General features: G+C 59.1%; 1 protein-coding gene across 3 annotated transcripts; it reads left to right on the forward strand.

The window, feature by feature from the left end:
- Positions 1-2,740: 2,740 nt before the first annotated feature.
- On the forward strand, positions 2,741-16,441 carry HM13 (histocompatibility minor 13). 3 transcript variants are annotated; one of them, XM_017833267.1, is made up of 13 exons: positions 2,741-2,957; positions 4,200-4,298; positions 6,026-6,108; positions 7,214-7,302; positions 8,089-8,174; positions 8,287-8,412; positions 10,292-10,349; positions 10,924-11,007; positions 11,304-11,340; positions 12,357-12,459; positions 13,241-13,326; positions 15,299-15,488; positions 16,155-16,441. In XM_017833267.1, exons 1-12 carry the CDS (start codon positions 2,778-2,780, stop codon positions 15,447-15,449), a joined length of 1,182 nt encoding a protein of 393 aa, XP_017688756.1. In that variant the 5' UTR covers positions 2,741-2,777; the 3' UTR covers positions 15,450-15,488; positions 16,155-16,441. The 3 variants fall into 3 exon arrangements, with proteins under 3 accessions (XP_017688756.1, XP_017688757.1, XP_017688758.1); XM_017833268.1 differs by lacking the exon at positions 15,299-15,488 and adding an exon at positions 15,102-15,196 and having other exon boundaries at positions 16,155-16,437; XM_017833269.1 differs by lacking the exon at positions 15,299-15,488 and having other exon boundaries at positions 16,155-16,437.

A 16,441-nucleotide genomic window follows, 5' to 3' on the forward strand; every position in this document is an offset into this window, starting at 1 on the left:
CTGGAGGCAATGCTGTGGTTCACACGGCGTCAGCCACGCCGGGGCTGAGGGCTGCACCCCTGGGACAGGGGCTCCTTGCTGCTGCTGGTCCCTCCTGCAGCTGCAGCCAGCGTTTCCCTGAGGCAGGAGGCGGCGGGGGGGCCACGAGATGGAAAGTTGGCAGCCGGCAGAGAGGGGAGTGGAAAGAATGAGCTCAAACCCAGAAAAATGCAGCCGTGCTGGAGGGTGGGAGGAGAGGCCAAGGGGGGCCACGGCGAGGGGCTGGGAAATGGAGGGAGGGCAGAAGAAGGAGGCTGTGGGGGGGGTGTCCAGGGACTGCCTGTGGCGCCCAGCTGGGCCCACACCTGGAGCAGGTAGTGCTGGGGATCAGTGGCACCAGCCCCTCCAGAGTCATCCCAGTGCCATCCTTCCCTGGGTGGCCATTGGCCCCAGTGCCACTCATCCCTTAGTGGCCATCCATCCTAGTGCCATCCATCCCAGTGTCATGGGTCCCTGGGTGGCCATGGGCCCCAGTCCCATCTGTCACTGGGTGGCCACCTGTCCCAGTGCCATCACTCCCTGGGTGGTCATCCATCCTGGTGCCATCCATCCCAGTGCCACCCACCCCTGGCTGGCCATGGGCCCCAGTCCCATCTGTTGCTGGGTGGCCTCCTGTCCCAGTGCCATTGCTCCCTGGGTGGTCATCCGTCCTGGTGCCATCCATCCAAGTGTCACCTACCCCTCGGCGGCCACTTGCCTCAGTGCCATCTGTCCCTGGGTGGCCATCAATCCCAGAGCCATGCCTTGCTGGGTGGCCATCCACCCCTGTGTCATCCAACCCAGTGCCACCCATCCCAGTGCCATGCCTCCCTGGGTGGTTACCAGCCCCAGTGCCACCCATCCCGTTGCCATCCCTCCCTGGGTGGCCATCAGTCAAAGTGCTGTCTGTCCCAGTGCCATCTGTCCCTGGGTGGCCATTCCCCCCGGTGCCATCAGCCCTGGTGCCCACCGCCCTGCTCACACCACTTCCCTGGGATTGGGAGCCTCGCTGGGTCCTGGCCAGGAAGTGGCCACAGAAGGGCACCAGCCCTGGACTGCCCTGGCTCTCCCTGCACAGCCACTTTGTGAGGATTCCCAAGCCAGGCTGGTGTTTAGGGGCTGGGTGGGCACCCAGAGGGGTCAGTGAGGGGGTCAGTGAGGGGGCCAGGAGCTGTGCTGTGCCAGTCCCTGCCATGCCAGGCGGGACCGCAGTAGGCAGCAGGGTGGGATACAGCGGGGTGTGTGCTGGCACGCTGCCTGCTGCTGCCTGTGCTCCTTTGTGGGACCAGCAGTGACAGGGAGAGGGCAGCATCCCAGGCAGGACGCCAGCCCCGCAGAGAGGGGCTCCCGGGAGGCCTTCCCATCTGCCCTCTGCCTGAAACACGGAACTGTGAATCACCCTCCTCCTGAAATAGATTCCTTTTATTTAAAAAAAAAAAAAGAAAGAAAACATTTTTAAAACATTAAAGACTTACATTTTAATCCCTGCTGCGCTCCCATCCCCTGCCCATGGCTCAGATCTAAGCTTGGGGCAGCATCATTTCACTGTACCCAAACTTCCACCAATTTTTGCTTCTCAGCAGACCCTCGCCCCAGCCAGGAGGAGGAGGAGGTGGAGGAGGAGGAGGCGGCTCAGTGGCACAGCTGAGCTGCCAGAGGCTTGGGAATATTTGCGAGGAAAACACACATTTCAGCCAATTTTCCAGCAGAGCCCTGGCCCCGGTCCAGCACAAGGGGAGAATTCCCTGCCATTTATGAGGCATTTTTAACAGAGGGGGCTCTTGCCCGTGTGACCGCTGGGGTGGGCTGGGAGAGGTCAGGGTGGAATTCCCAAGGACGGGAGGGGTGGGCCCTTGGAGAACAGTGAAGGGCAGGGAAACTCAGGCCTGGATGGAAAGGCAGCCCAGGAGGCTGATGGCATCGTAGACTCATAGAATCAGCTGGGTTGCAAAAGACCTCTGAGATCATCAAGTCCACGCCTTGATCCAACACCACCGTGGTTACCAGACCATGGCACTGATGCCACATCCAGTCTCATTTTAAAAACCTCCATGGACGGAGAATCCACCACCTCCCTGGGCAGCCCATTCCAATGCCTGATTACCCTGTCTGTAAAGAATTTCTTCCTAATATCTAACCTAAACCTCCCCTGGCAGAGCTTAAGACCGTGCCCTCTTGTCTTACTGATAGTTGCCTGGGAGAAGAGATCGACCCCCACCTGGCTCCCCTCTCCTGTCAGGGAGTTGTAGAGAGTGGGGAGGTCTCCCCTGAGCCTCCTCTTCTCCAGGCTGAACAGCCCCAGCTCCCTCAGCCTCTCCTCATAGGACTTGTGTTCAAGTCCCTTCCCCAGCCTCGTTGCTCTTCTCTGGACCTGCTCCAGCCCCTCGACATCCTTCCTGAACTGGAAGGGGCCAGAGCTGGACACAGCACTCGAGGGGTGGCCTCGAAGTGCCACCTCCCCGCTCGCGCTCCGGGGGGGGCTCTGGGGAGCCGGGACCCCCTGGCTATCGTCACACAGCGAGGCGTGGGCAGGGAGGGGTGGGCCGGGAGGCAGAGCCCCGTTGGGAGCGGGGGTGCCGGGGGGTTGCCGGGGGAGTCCCAGGGGGGGTCTCAGGGGGGTCCCGGTGGTGCCGCGGGCGCTGCCCTTCTCCTGGCAAAGGGGAAAGGGGCGTGTCCGGCTTCAGCGCCGCTGCGTCGTGACGCACTTCCGGCCGGTAAAGGGGGACGTGTCGGCGCGGACCGCGGTGGGAGCAGCCGCCATGGAGGAGCCCGCGGCGCACAACGGCAGCGCCGCCGGGGCCGCGCCCGGGGCCGGCGCCGCCGCCCGCCCGCCCGCCACCCCCGAGGGCATGGCGCTGGCCTACGGCAGCCTCGTCCTCATGGCGCTGCTGCCCATCTTCTTCGGGGCGCTGCGCTCCGTCAGCTGCGCCAAGAGCAAGGTACCCCCTCGGCCCCCGGGGGGCGGACGGGCCTATAGGCCTCGCCCCCCCCCCCCTTCCTCATGGTCCCCCCTCGGGCGGATCGGCAGCTGCATGTCGCTCGCCCCGGAGCCGTCGGTGGGCCTGGAGAGGCGGGGGACCCCCGGGGAGGGAGCTGGCGTGCCCCGGCGCGCGTCCTCACCGCCCTGATAAATTCAAGTGGTGCAAAACACAACCGTCCCTTGTCCCCCCGCAAGAGGAGCTGTATTGAGGGGACTCGTGTGTGGCTTTGCCTCCCCACGCCCCGCAGCACCGGGACTGGTCCTGGGGTGCCGTCCTGCCCGCACACCCTGTGCTGTCCCTGCAGCCCCTCCTGCTGCGCTGTGCTGGACTTAAGTCCCCAACCTCGGGCTCCTGCAGCTCAGGAGGAAGGACTGTTCTACACAGTCCGTTCTGCTGGTATTTTTAAAAGCTCTTTGTGTGCCCTTAAGCCTCACATCACGGAGTTCAGCTGATTTTAGGGGAGCTCGTGGCAGCCCAGGCAGCTGGGGACTGTGAGCAGGGCCTGGCTGGGGTTTGGAGGGGTTCTCATCTCATGCAGCTGGAATTTGGGCACAGCGTGACAAGCTGCACAAGGGCTTCTGCTGAGGTGCCCTCGGTCTGTGTCGGCCTCAGGTGTTTGCCTGGGCGAGATTAAATCTCTGAGCAGCTGCCAGCTGGGCTGGGAGCAGGCAGGGAGCAGGCCCTCCACCTCCTTTGAGAGCTGAAGGTCTCCTGTGGGAAATGGCTTGGAAGGGGCTGTTTCAGCTGGTGCAAAAATGTCTTGGAAGAGGCTTATAAATCTGGGGCTTTTGAGCACGAGGAGTGTCCCGAGAGCAGGGTGAGGGATGAGAAGGTGGCTGGAGAGACGCGTCATGCAGAGGGTGATCACAGATGGTGGCACAGATGGGGCTGGCTGGGCGTGAGCAGATAGGGAGCCCAGCTCCCCTCTGGGCAGGGGAGAAAGGAGCAAAGCCAGCACAGGGTTTTTTCCCTTCTCCAAGAGGACAAAAGCAGTGAATTGTGGTCGCCCTGGGAAGGAAAATTGCAAGGTTTGTGTCTTCTGTCTCAGGCGCTGCCCGTGGCACAGCCTCACCTCCGGGTACAGCAGGGGCCAGCGGGTGCCTTGTTCCTCTTCAAACTCCCATAGAGCCCCTCTTCTTGTGTCAGGTGTGAAGCCAGAGCAGGGGCTGATCCACTGCTGTCCTGTTCTTCTCTCCCCAGAACTCCTCGGAGATGCCGGAGACCATTACCAGCCGAGACGCTGCTCGCTTTCCCATTGTTGCCAGTTGCACCCTCCTGGGGCTCTACCTCTTCTTTAAAGTAAGTGAGTGGCACTGGAGCCAGGGCAAGCTGGGCTGCTGTGCCTGGCAGGAGCTCCCAGCACGGGGCTGACTCCATTTTTGGCCCGTAGTGGCTGCACAGCTCGAGCTCTCTGGTGTCACCATGCAGGAGGACATCAGTTCTTGCATGAATTGTCACAGCTTGGAGGAAATTGGAACCTGTTTGTGCACAGGTTGGTTCTGGAGAGCTGCCGGGAAGCAAACACAGCCCCGAGCTCTTCCTGCCTCCGTGGGCCAACCTGATGGGGCACAAGCTGGAGACAGGGGGTGCCAGGGAGTCTGAGGGCTGAACGCTACTGCTTCTGTGCTGTGCTCCTGGAGCTGTGTCTGCTGCAGGCTGGGGGAGCCCCTGTGTGACCAGGTGAGGTCTTTTAGATGTGCAGAGCCCATGGGCAGAGTCAGGCGACCTGAGTCACGGATGGGAGCTCCCAGCAGCAGGTGCTTTTGGCCCTGTGGAGGTGTCTTGGTCTGAAGCACTTGGGCTGCCCATGCAGGTCTGGCATGTGGGTGAGTATCCAGTGAGGCCTGAGGAGCCACGGGGCTGCAGCAGAGAGTGGCAGCTTCCAGCCGGGCTGTCCTGGGATGCCTGCAAGGTGCCAGCGTGCTCCTGGCTGCCCAGGAAGTGAGGGTTAAGGTGCAGAGTTGGGAATGGTGCAATTTGTTCCTTCCTAAGGTGCAGAGTTGGGAATGGTGCAATTTGTTCCTTCCTCTGCCAGTGGCAGTGACCACACAGCAGCTGTGGGCTCCTGCCCTGATTCGAGCAGCCTCGTGGGCCGATGGCTGTGCTGTGCAGGTCCATTCCATGGTGTTCCTGGGTGGCCACTGCTCTGGAAGGTGAGGTCATGCCACAGCCTGCACAGCCACAGAGCTCAGCTCTGCTGCAGCAGCCAGGCTTAGGCCTCTGTAGCACCATGCCCTGCTTTCCCAGGAATTCAGGTTGGCCTGTGTGCTCACCTGGGCTGCTGTTCCTCTTAGGTCACCCGTAGCAAAGCCAAGCATCTGCTGAGTCTCTCCTGATGGAGCAGCCACTAGATCCTGCTGCCAGGCCCCTCTGGCTGCTGTAAGGATCCTGCAGCCCTTCCCTGCAGCCCACAACTCGAGGCCCACCTCCTCAAGTGCCTTTTCTGCCTGTTACTCCTGGCTGGGATGGAGACACTGAATGTGCAGTGTGGCCCTGCCAAAGTTACTTTGATCAGCAGCTCTTCCTTTTAATATCTTTGATGTGCTGCGCGCTCTCCTATTCCAGGATCCCCCTTCCAGGAGAGCACAGAGGGCCCCACGGTCCCCCCATGATGGGTTGTAGGGGTGTGATTCAGTAAGGAAGCCTGTGTGTTGGAGGGCAGAAGTTTTAATAACACCCCATTTAATTAGGGCAGGGGATGCTGCTGCTCCCCCTGGACAGGGCAGCCCTCGGGAGCGGTGCCTCGCTCCCTGCTCCATGGGGGAAGATCTGGCCTCCTTTCTGCAGCACTGGAGTTATTTTTTGACCTGAGCAGCTCACAGATGCACCATAGCTCGCAGGCCTATTGTGCTTGTTCTGTGACCACATGGCTATTTCCAACAAATTTCCCCTCAGCGCACAGGAATTTGGGTTATTCCAGCTATTCTTCTCATCTCCCTGGAGCACTGACACAGCAGCTGCTGATAGAAGCACGAAGATGGGGAGGATGCTGCGGTAACTAGCCCCTCTCTGGGTTTGTCTTGCAGATATTCTCTCAAGAGTACATCAATCTTCTGCTTTCCATGTATTTCTTCGTGCTGGGGATCCTGGCCCTGTCCCACACCATCAGGTACAGCACAGGGATGGGTGTAACTGGGGCAGGGCTGCCCAAGGCTTCAGTTCAGCTTATTGTGGGGTTTTTGAGCACCGTTGCCCTGCAGCAGAGCCAGGTCTTTAGGGTATTGGCCCAGCCTCTTAGGGTATTGTCCCTTAGTGGTGGGAAGGGCCAGATCATGCTGTGAACCCTTCCTTGTGGGGGAACCAGAGCCCTGGGGTCCCGGTGAGCTGGTGCTTTGTACAGCATCACTGGGAGAGCTTGTGAAGTTGTGAGTGGCTACCATCACGGGACAAGGCCAGCTCACCCTGAGGAGCTGCTGTGGCTTAGAGTCATAAAGTATCCTGAGTTGGAAGGGACCCACAAGGATGGAGTCCATCTTCTGACCTTGCACAAGACAATGCCAAAAATCCCACCGTGTCCCCGACAGCATTGTTCAAATGCTCTTTTTGCTCTGGCGGGCTTGGGGCCGTGATCACTTCCCTGGGAATCTTGTTCCAGTGCCCGACCTAATATCCAACCTAGACCCCCCTTGGCACAGTCCTTACTGCTCTGTGGAGGGGAGAGCTCCTCAGCACCCACATGCCCTTTATGGGATGGGTGACACAGGCAGCCAGAGCTCACAGGAACATCCCTGGCCTCTCACACTGATGTGTGGCACGAGGTGTTGAAAGCTCAGGCTGTTTCAGTAACTGAAAAAGTCAAACTGGTTTCCTGTTTCCTGAGCTCTGGGGTGTTGGGGACCAGGTGCTTTCCCTAGACAGGCGCTGGGCAAGAGCTTTGCTGTGCTCTGGCAGAGCTGTTCAGTGGTGGCCCAAGCAGTGCTGGGTGCCCAGGGGGCTGTGGGGGCCACAGGGCACTCGTGGGGTCTGGGGTGGGCCCTCCCTTTCTGCAGGTGCTGCTCTGTCCTGTTACCCTGGAGTATTTATGGGCAGATCAGGCCTCTGGGGAGGATGAGTTCATGTGTGTGGCTGTGGCTTCTGCCCATCCCTGATGGGGCAGAATTTGGCATTTCCCCATCTGGGGAGGGGGTGTGGGGCCCCCTCACATGCAGAGGTGCTGGGCAGCGTGTCCTGCAGGGTTTCTGTCGAACTGCCCTTCTCTACACCTCTCGTTTCAGCCCCATGATGAACAGATTCTTCCCTGCAAATTTCCCCAACAAACAGTACCAGCTCCTCTTCACCCAGGGCTCCGGGGAGAGCAAGGAGGGTACGTTGGCTCGCCGGTCTCTCAGGGGAGCCTGAATATTTTCTGCCTTTACTGTTGGGGTTGTTGTTGGTTTTTGGTTTTTTTTTCTTTTTTTTTGGTCTTCTGACTTTTAGTCCATTGAAACAACCTTCTCAGAGACTCTCCTCTTGCTCCCCACTGTGCTTCCATAGCCAGTGTGAGCCCTGTGTGTCCCTGCAGAGCTGGGCTGGCACTCTGCCTCTGTGGTGCCTCTGGCTGGCAGCGAGACCCCAGAAACACCTCTTGCAGTGCTGTAGGGATGGAGCTGTGGCTCCTGTTAAATGCACAGCCTTTATTTAAGCTCCTTGGATAGCACAGTCCTGACTCTTTTGTGCTGCCTTATTCTGATTGAGATCTTTGCACTGGTAGAAGATGCTTCGATAAGTATCTTGCCCAGTAGCTTTACTGGCAAGGGAATACCTCTGGTAATACCACCAGGAGTTAACTGGCACAGAAAGAGGGAGAAGATCTGCCTCTCACTGCTTTAGGCAGTGCCTGAATCCAATTTCCTTATTGACAGCAGGATCATGGATGCTGTCCATGTGCAGAGTCTGGCTGAAGGAGAAGGTCTGGGCTTCCCAAGGCCTGGCTGCTCACTCACAGGTGGTTTGCACGTGTGTCCCATGGGTACAGTCCCCTTGTTTGGGACGTGAGCACTTTGGGATGTGAGCATTGTGCTCCCCAGCTGTGGAGTGGCTGATCTTGGCCCTGTGCGGGAAGGGGAGCTGCCCTTCCTGCCCAAAATCTGACTTCTCTGTTTTATTGCAGAAATAGTGAATTACGAGTTTGACACCAAGGATCTCGTGTGCCTGGCCCTGAGCAGTGTTGTGGGGGTCTGGTACCTGCTGAGAAAGGTAAGCAAGGCAGAGCTGGGGATGGGGCTGGATCAGGCACGGACCCCTTCCCATTCGAGGTGGGCGTCCCATGAGCAGTGGGACCCAAATCTCCTTTTCCTGTCCTTCTCAGCACTGGATTGCCAACAATCTCTTCGGGCTGGCGTTCTCCCTCAACGGGGTGGAGCTGCTGCACCTGAACAACGTCAGCACCGGCTGCATCTTGCTTGGGGGCCTCTTCATCTACGATGTGTTCTGGGTAAACGGGCGCGTTCCACAGGCCGCTGTTGGAAGCACATGCCTGGCATTACGCCTCCCCAGAGGCACCACGCTGGCTGGACGCACGTTTGCAGTCAGGATTTCCACTTTCTCAGCCCAGAGGAGTGTGGTGGGGTTGATGACAGAATCCACAGTGGCAGAACGTGGCTCAGCAAATGAGTTTTCTTTTAATCTCTGGCTCAGAGAGCCCAGGGCTGGCGGGGACCTCATCAGGGTTGTTGTGGTGTACTCGATGTGTGTCATATCCGGTTCTGAGTTCCCCACTGTGGTCTTCCCAATGCCTGACAGAGCTGTTGAGTGGGCTGGAGGCTGCTCTGGGGCACACTGATCCTGCTTGTATGAGCTGTGCCCCGGCTCTGTCATCTGCCAGTTTTGTTAGTGTCCTTCTGTTCACTTGCACGGAGGAGATCAGACCCTGGAATGCTTCCAGTCTCTTTCTCTCAGCCAGTGCAGCACCCTGACTTCTTCATTTTGAGGTTTTCCTTATCTCCTGCAGTGTATTTGAGCTGCTTTTGTAGAGGAAAAGGGGAAGGGGAAGGGAGGAGTGCAGTCATGTGCTCCCCTCCAGCCATGGGTGAATATTTGTCCTTGTAGCATCCATATTCCCCAGTCCTTCCTGCTGCCTCCACTTTCTGAATCACCATGTTTCCAAATGTCTGAGAGCCTTGTATACTTTGAGGTCTGTCCAGCAGCTCTGCAGCTGCCTGAGTAATCCCTATTTAAGCCTGGCTACTGGCTGGTACTGCCCCTGTTTCACAGGCTCGTTAACAGTCTGGGCTCTGTGGTTTTTTAGCCTGTGGGCCACTTCCTCCACACAGCTCTCAGCTGGAGAGGACTCAGCCTCTGCCTTAGCACACCTGGAGTCTCATGCCCTGCTTGGTATATGAGTGTCTTCCCAATGCTTTGGAGACAATGAGTTCCCCCCTCACTGGTTTCAACTTGCTGGCTGCCTCCCACCTCAGCTTCCCTGGAGATCAGAGTATTGTCAGAGCCTTATGGAAGGGCTGTCTTGAAGTGGAGACCCTCTTGCTGTGCCCCTCTGCAGGGACCAGTCACTTGGATCTTAGCGTGGATTTAATCACAGTGAGATCCCAGGAAGGTTTCAAGAAGGAAGGAGATCTGCTCAGTGGGTCGATGCTATTGCCCCCACATAGTCTTGGGGTGAATTTGCATGTGGAGCTTTTCCCTAGTCCCACTGTGGAGTCCTTGTTGCTCCACAGCAATGCCCAGAGCTGCTGCACCTTATGGGACTTAATCTGATGCTTTAAGGTTTCCCTTTAATCCCTGGCTCTAGGATCTTGCTCACCCAGTGCTAACCTGTTTTTTGTGCCTGCTGGACTGGAGGCTTGGAGGTGGAGAGGAGCAGAGATCAGGGTGGCTGCCCTTGGTGTTTACAGTCCACCCCCCAAACGCTGCCAGTATTTACAGCTGATAGGGCTGTGCAAGTAAATGACCTCAGAGCAAACTGCAGCAGATCTGACACTTGTTCCTGTCCCTGCTGGAAGCTCCTGAGCTGGGACCCTCCTTTCGGACTTTTGACAGAGCACACAAATTAGAGCTGAACCGAGGCACAGGGCTGGGGGGTGGGGAGGGCTGGGGGGTGGGCAGCAGCTCTGCCATGTGAGTGCTCTCCCTGTGCTGCTCTGAGAGCAGGACAGCTGTGATGTGCCCACCTCCCCAAGTGCCACCTTGTGCCCCATCCCCTGGGCAGTGGGCTCACTTGCTCCTCTGCCCACATTTTGGTATCTTTTAGCTATTTTCTGCCGCTGAGGCCACTCCTGGCCTGGGGTGAGGGTGTAGCTGAGTGTGTGTGTTCCTGTGCAGCTGTGGTCACCCTGGACTCCTCTGCTTGCCCCTAGGTCTTTGGCACCAATGTGATGGTGACGGTTGCCAAATCATTTGAGGCCCCAATAAAATGTGAGTAGATCTTCCCTGGAGTCCATTCTGCTGCTGTCCCTGCCCTGTCTGCCCTCCACCCCTGGAGATGGCTCAGAGTGGGGGGGGGTGTAGGAAGTTTTTCTGCTAGTGACCCCTCAGACTCCCTGTCACTGACCAGCCCCAAGCCAGGCCAGGTCTCTGGAGAGGGATGATTTGCAGAGCCCTGATCTGTCTGGGGTCAGTCTGCACCTCCAGAGTGGACAATTTCACCTGCTCATAAAAAAAATCCAAAACAAAGCAACAAAAAAAACCCCACACTGCAAAATCCCCATAGATCTGCAAAAGAGCTGGAAAGGTGAACTGGTGCCGCAGTGGAGCACACAGTAGTTTGGGTCCTGGGAGCTGGGTTTGAAACCTGCACACAGGACTGACTGTGAACCCAATGGTTTCTCATCCTGGAGTTGTCCCAGGAAGGAGAACAAAGGGAGGAGGGGGCTGAGGACAGGAACAGGGGTCCTGTCCTGCTCTGGTCCTTATTTGCCAGGACCACTGGGCTTGGGGTCTGCTCAGCAGAGACACTCCCACTCACTGTGCCTCTGTCTGCTCCTTGCAGTGGTTTTCCCTCAGGACCTGCTGGAGAAGGGGCTGGAAGCTGACAACTTTGCCATGCTGGGACTGGGAGACATTGTCATTCCAGGTAAGGGCAGAAGAGAGGGGATGGGACTGGGATCCCTTGAGGGGGCCGTGGGGAGCTCAGCAGGTGCCTCGCTCTATCCTTGGCCACACCAGAGCCCTGGGGGTCTCCTGATGGAGCTCCCAGCAGATCCTGGTGCTGTCCCGGTGCCCTGTGCCACGAGAGGGCACTGTCAGCCCAGGCACAGCACTGGAGCACCACCGCGGGTCCTGCCCTGCCTCAGCCTTCTCTGCTCCTCCAGCCCCTCGCTGCCCCTTCCCTGCTGCCTCCAGCCCCTCATTGTTCCCTTCTCCCCACAGGGATCTTCATTGCCTTGCTGCTGCGGTTTGACATCAGGTGAGTGGGCGGCAGGGAAGGGTCTTCAGCAGGTTGGGTCTTCCAGCACATTTGAGCTGCTCTTGTAGAGGAAAAAGGGGAAGGGTGAGCCAGGAGTGCACTCGTGTGCTCCCCTCCAGGGCTGAGCGTGGGGACCTGGGATGAGGGGAGGTCATCCCAGGTAAGGAGAAGCTTTTGGAAGGGCAGAGTTGAGCAGTGCTGGCTCTGTGGGTACATCCTGAGTGCTTGGGGTGAGTGGTTTGAGTTCAGACGTTGCTGTAGGACAGGCAGCACAGGGATGGGGGTCGGGGGAGCAGCACGTAACAGCTCTGGGGAGCCTCCCCAGCTGCCTGGAACTGAGGAGGGGAGGGCAGCAAGAGGAAGCTGGGACAGCGTGGGAAACAGCCGGGCGTGCTGGCACCTGGGAGGTGCTCGCGTGGATGCAAATCAGTGCCTGGCTGCCTCCAGGTTGCCACTGACGTTGGAGGAAGCAGCTCCTTCCCACACAGGGGAGCTGCACCTACGGCCAAGCTGGAGCAGTTGTCCCACACGGAAAGGCTCCAGGGAACAGGGCGCTCCGTGTGACTGCGGTGATGTGGCCCCGCTCCCGTTGCACAGACCCTCTGGTCTGTGCCAGCTCTTCCAGGTGTTGCCACCCACATCCTGCCTGCACCTGCTGGGAATCCCAGTTCCCGTGGCCTGCCCTGTGATAAAACAGCACCTGCTGAGAGCCAGGGACAGGCTGGTCTCCCCCAAGAAAGTGGGACCCTATCCCTGGGTCGCAGCACCAATTCCTCTCCTCCCAGTCACCGTCCAGCAGCAGGATTGCTTGTCTCCTTCCCTTCTCCAGCCCCTAACCTGGCTGTCACCCCCTCAAGTCCCACAGTGCTCCCACAGCACTGGGGGGCTGTAGAGGCAGAGCATTGCTCCCCACACTACAGCGTTGGTGGCAGATGGATGAGAGCACTGGGCCAACTCCATTTGTGACCACTGGCATTCCACACATGAGGTCACTGGGCTCTTCCCTTTCCCTATAGCCTGAAGAAGAACACGCACACGTATTTCTACACCAGCTTTGTGGCCTACATCTTCGGGCTGGGCCTCACCATATTCATCATGCACATCTTCAAGCACGCCCAGGTGAGCTCTGCCGTGCTGTGCCCCACAGATGCACGTCCAAGAGGGTCAGGCCAGCTTGGCCACGAGGTTCCTGCATCCTGCCAGGAAAAAGTAGGATGTGTTCCTTCTCTTGGGTTTGATTTTTCCAGTGCCTGCCTGTACTTTTCCCTGCCCAAAGCTTGTGTGCCTGGCTGGAGCAGAGACCTGTTCAGGGCACAGATCCTGTGTTTTCAATAGCAGCCCCTCAGCCAGGCTGCCCTGTGGTTTCTGGCTCTTTGCAGCCAAGCTGCCCTGAGCACCTCCTGGCTGTGCTGCAGGGGGCCCTGGGAGCCCGTATGGCGTGGTCTGCACAGGGGCCCTCAGTGTATTGGTAGCCCAGTGGGACCTCATGGCAAGGATTTTCACAGAATCCCAGAATGGTTTGGGTTGGAAGGGACCACAAAGACCATCTCATTCCAACCCCCTGCCATGGACAGGGACACCTTCCAGTAAGCTAGGCTGCTCCAAGCCCTGTCCAGCTTAGGCTTGAACACTTCCAGAGATGCAGCAGCCACAGCTTCTCTGGGCAACCTGTGCCAGTGCTTCATTGCCACCACAGGAAGAATTTTCTCCTAATATCCAATCTAATTTTGAGCTGGTGCAGCTCTAACTTGGCTCTCGAGGCTGCTTTTTGGCGTGTTTACCTTCTGTGCAGTGCTATGACAAACACAGTGGGTGCAGAGGGGATAAGGCCAGCTCGCCTCACACTTCTCCCGAGGGGTGATTTGTGGTTTGGTTTAACAGTTGTTTTCCTCCCCCTCAGCCTGCTCTGCTGTACCTGGTCCCTGCCTGCATCGGATTCCCACTCCTTGTGGCCTTGGCAAAGGGAGAAGTAACTGAAATGTTCAGGTGAGCCTCAGCTGGGGACGGAGCTGTTTTGCCGGCGGCACTGGAGCACACCGAGCGTGCAGATGTTCCCACGCCCGGGCACAGCTGGAGGGGCGGGTTCACCCGGGGCGTGCTCTGGGTGTGCGCCGGCACGTGCGTGGGTGGAGGGAGCGGGTCTGTGTTCGTACACGCCGGTCCTGGCTCCAGCCCTCTCCCAGGAGCTGGGTGGGAGCTGTGGTGCGGTACCAGCAGGCAGGCAGGCAGGCAGCACCTGGTATTGCTTTACGCCCCAGTGACAAACCCTTCCCGTGCGCTGGCAGGCAGGGGAGGGTGGGACTGCACACCTGGTGTGGAGATACTCGGTCATTGTGTCCCAGGACCCGTGGGTGGGGAAGAGTGGAGCCAGAGCCAGCTGTGAGAGCAGCCAAGGCTGGTTCAAGCACATCCCACACTCCCCACTCGGCTGAAGTCTCCTGGTTCGCAGCAGTCTTCCTGCTCTGGGGACTGTGGGTGAAGAGGAAGGGGGCCTGTGCTGTGCTGTTGTGCTCCAGCTGTTCTCTCAGCCTGTCCAGGCATTTGCCTGTTGCTAGCAGTGGGCAGCTCTGGCCTCCTGCCTAGGCTGTCCCTCTGAGTCACACAGAGCATGGCCTGCGCTGCCTGAGAGCTGTTTCTCTGCCGTGCTCAAGGCTCGGTGGTGGCTCAGAGCAGCTGGAGGCAGAGGAGGGAAGGGAACATCCTAAAGTAAGGCCACATACCCTTTAGCCTCCCCAGTGCCCCTGCCCGAGGAGCCTTCCTGAGCTCCCAGCCTGCTCAGAGGGAAACTGGGCACAGCAGGGAGCCAGCTGCCCTCCCTCCCCTCCTCTCCCCTCCCCTGGGAGATGCAGGTATGTGTGTTCCCAGCGGCTCTCAGCTGGGCTGGTCCCCAGCCCTGCCGCACCTGCCCCTCCTTTGATGTTTGCTTGCTTCTGACAACGCTGCTGCAGGCGCTGAGTGTCCTGGGATCGTCCTTCCTGTGCACCTGGGATCCTGCAGCCGCTCTCCCCAGCGCCGTGACTCATCAGCTGACAGCAGCAGCACCTCCTGCCAGGAAACTGGGAAGAGGCGAGCTGCAAGGCCGGCCTGCACCCAGGGAGCCTGGCAGCCAGAGGCTAGTGCCCCCCAGAGCAGTTGCACAAGCTGCTCCAGCAGCAAAGTGCCGCCAGGGCAAGGCAGGATGCTGGAAGGTTGCAACCTTGGCTGCCCCTGGGGTCCAGACCTCCCTTGAAGTGGCTCCAGTTGCAGGCAGAGGAAGTGGGATTCCATGGGACTGGTGCCTGGAGGGCAGTGGCTCTCACTGCAGGAATCCCACCAGGTGTAGCTCCCCTGTGTGCTTCGGTGCACCCTGATCCTCCCTGGAGCTGGCAGGTCCCTGTGGTCTCTGCCTGCACGTGGTGTCTCGTAGCAGCGAGGGTCTGCAGGGAGGGTGGGAGCGAGCAGGGGAAGAGGTGCTGATGGAGCAGAGGTGGGTAACACTGGGATCAGCTCCATGGCTCCCAGCCTTGCCGAGCCTCCCTAGGCTAGGCAGTAAGCTCTGCTCTGCCTCCCTTGGCAGTGGGAACCCATCCTGCCCCTCACGTCTGGGGACACGCTGTCCTCGAGCAGCAGGGCAGGCTCTGCTGCACTGCTCTGCCTCCTGCCCACTGCTGCCTCCCCACTGCCCAGGCCTGCTTTCCACGGACTCCAGCTACCTGGCTCAGCTCATGCCAGTGGGAGATGCCTTAACCCCAGGTCTCAGTGCTCACTTTTCCATTCTGCAGCCCTGCCCTGGGATCTGCAGGCAAGGAGAGACCCCAGCCCGAACCAGCGGGTGCCAGCAGCTGGAAGGGGGATGCCAGGCTGCCTGCACAGGGTGGTGGGTCCTCAGTGCTCTCACTCCAGAACTCTTCTGCTTTTCTCTCTCTCCCCCTCTCCTTTCTGTCCTTGTCTTTCCCCTCCTGCTTCCTCTCTCCTGCAGCTACGAATCCTCTGCTGAAATCTTGCCACACACACCAAGACTTACCCACTTCCCCACGGTGTCTGGCTCGCCGGCCAGCCTGGCTGATTCCATGCAGCAGAAACTGTCCTGTCCCCGCCGACGCCGGCAGCAGAGCCCCAGTGCCATGTAGCCGCTGCCGCCGGGGCCCCCTGTCTGTCGCTCTGGCCAGGTAGGGGCAGGTCCCGGCTCTCCCTGGTCCCAGCTCTCCCTATTCTCAGCTCTCCCCGCTCCCTGGGCAGAAGCTGGAGCTGTTGCCTTGATGCTGTGGGCCGGATTCTCTCCCAGTCTGAGAGAGGAGACTGGGAAGGGCGAGAGGATTTGACATCTCTGCCCTGGTGTTCCTTTCTGCTGGAAGCAGCATTCCTGGATTTTCTTTGCCAGAGCCCTGGGGCTGTTGCTGGAAGGAGTTTGCAGCCAGAGGAGCGAGACTCGGGGGGGGGATCACTGCTGTTGGTCTTGCTGCAGCTCCCTCATTAACCGACCCTGCTGGCACCAGGGCTCAACCAGGGAAACTGTGTGCTATCCAGAATATCCAATGGTGCTCTCGGGAGCAAGGACAGACCCCGGGCACAGAGCTGGTCCCTGGCTGGGTACACCCCATCCCTGGACATGTCCAGGAGGGTCACATCACTCGTCTCTCTGCCTGGGCTCTGCCCCATAGGGGTTCCCACACTGGGGGCCGTTGGCTGGAGCCACCCCTTCCTTGGCACAGCCACGGCAGCAGAACAGACCCCAAGGAGGCCATGGGCTGGGCTGTCCCAATGTGGCACAGAGCTCTGTCCCCACGGAGGGGCTGGCCCCACTCATTCCTTCCTCTTGTCCTTCTCGTCCCCAGCTACGAGGAGAGCTCAATCCCCAAGGAGGCGCCGGGGGCCTCCAAAGAAGAGCTGACAGAAGCCTCCAAGAAGGAGAAGTGACCTTGCCCATGGGCCATGCCCGGCACCGCTGGGCTGGGGCCCTTCCAGACCCTCTGCAAGTGACAGGCGATGAAACAATTGTGCAAGAGCATCGTGTTGTGTGTGTCGGAGCAGCCACCCAGGTGGGGTGTCGATGTACGCCAGTTTTTAAATTTTGTATTGTGCATTTGCTTTCTCTCATATTAAACCATGTTGAAGGAAGGAG

The sequence above is a fragment of the Lepidothrix coronata genome, unplaced genomic scaffold (genome assembly GCF_001604755.1).
Source record: "Lepidothrix coronata isolate B3197 unplaced genomic scaffold, Lepidothrix_coronata-1.0 Scaffold212, whole genome shotgun sequence".
Classification (NCBI taxonomy): Eukaryota; Metazoa; Chordata; class Aves; order Passeriformes; family Pipridae; genus Lepidothrix; species Lepidothrix coronata.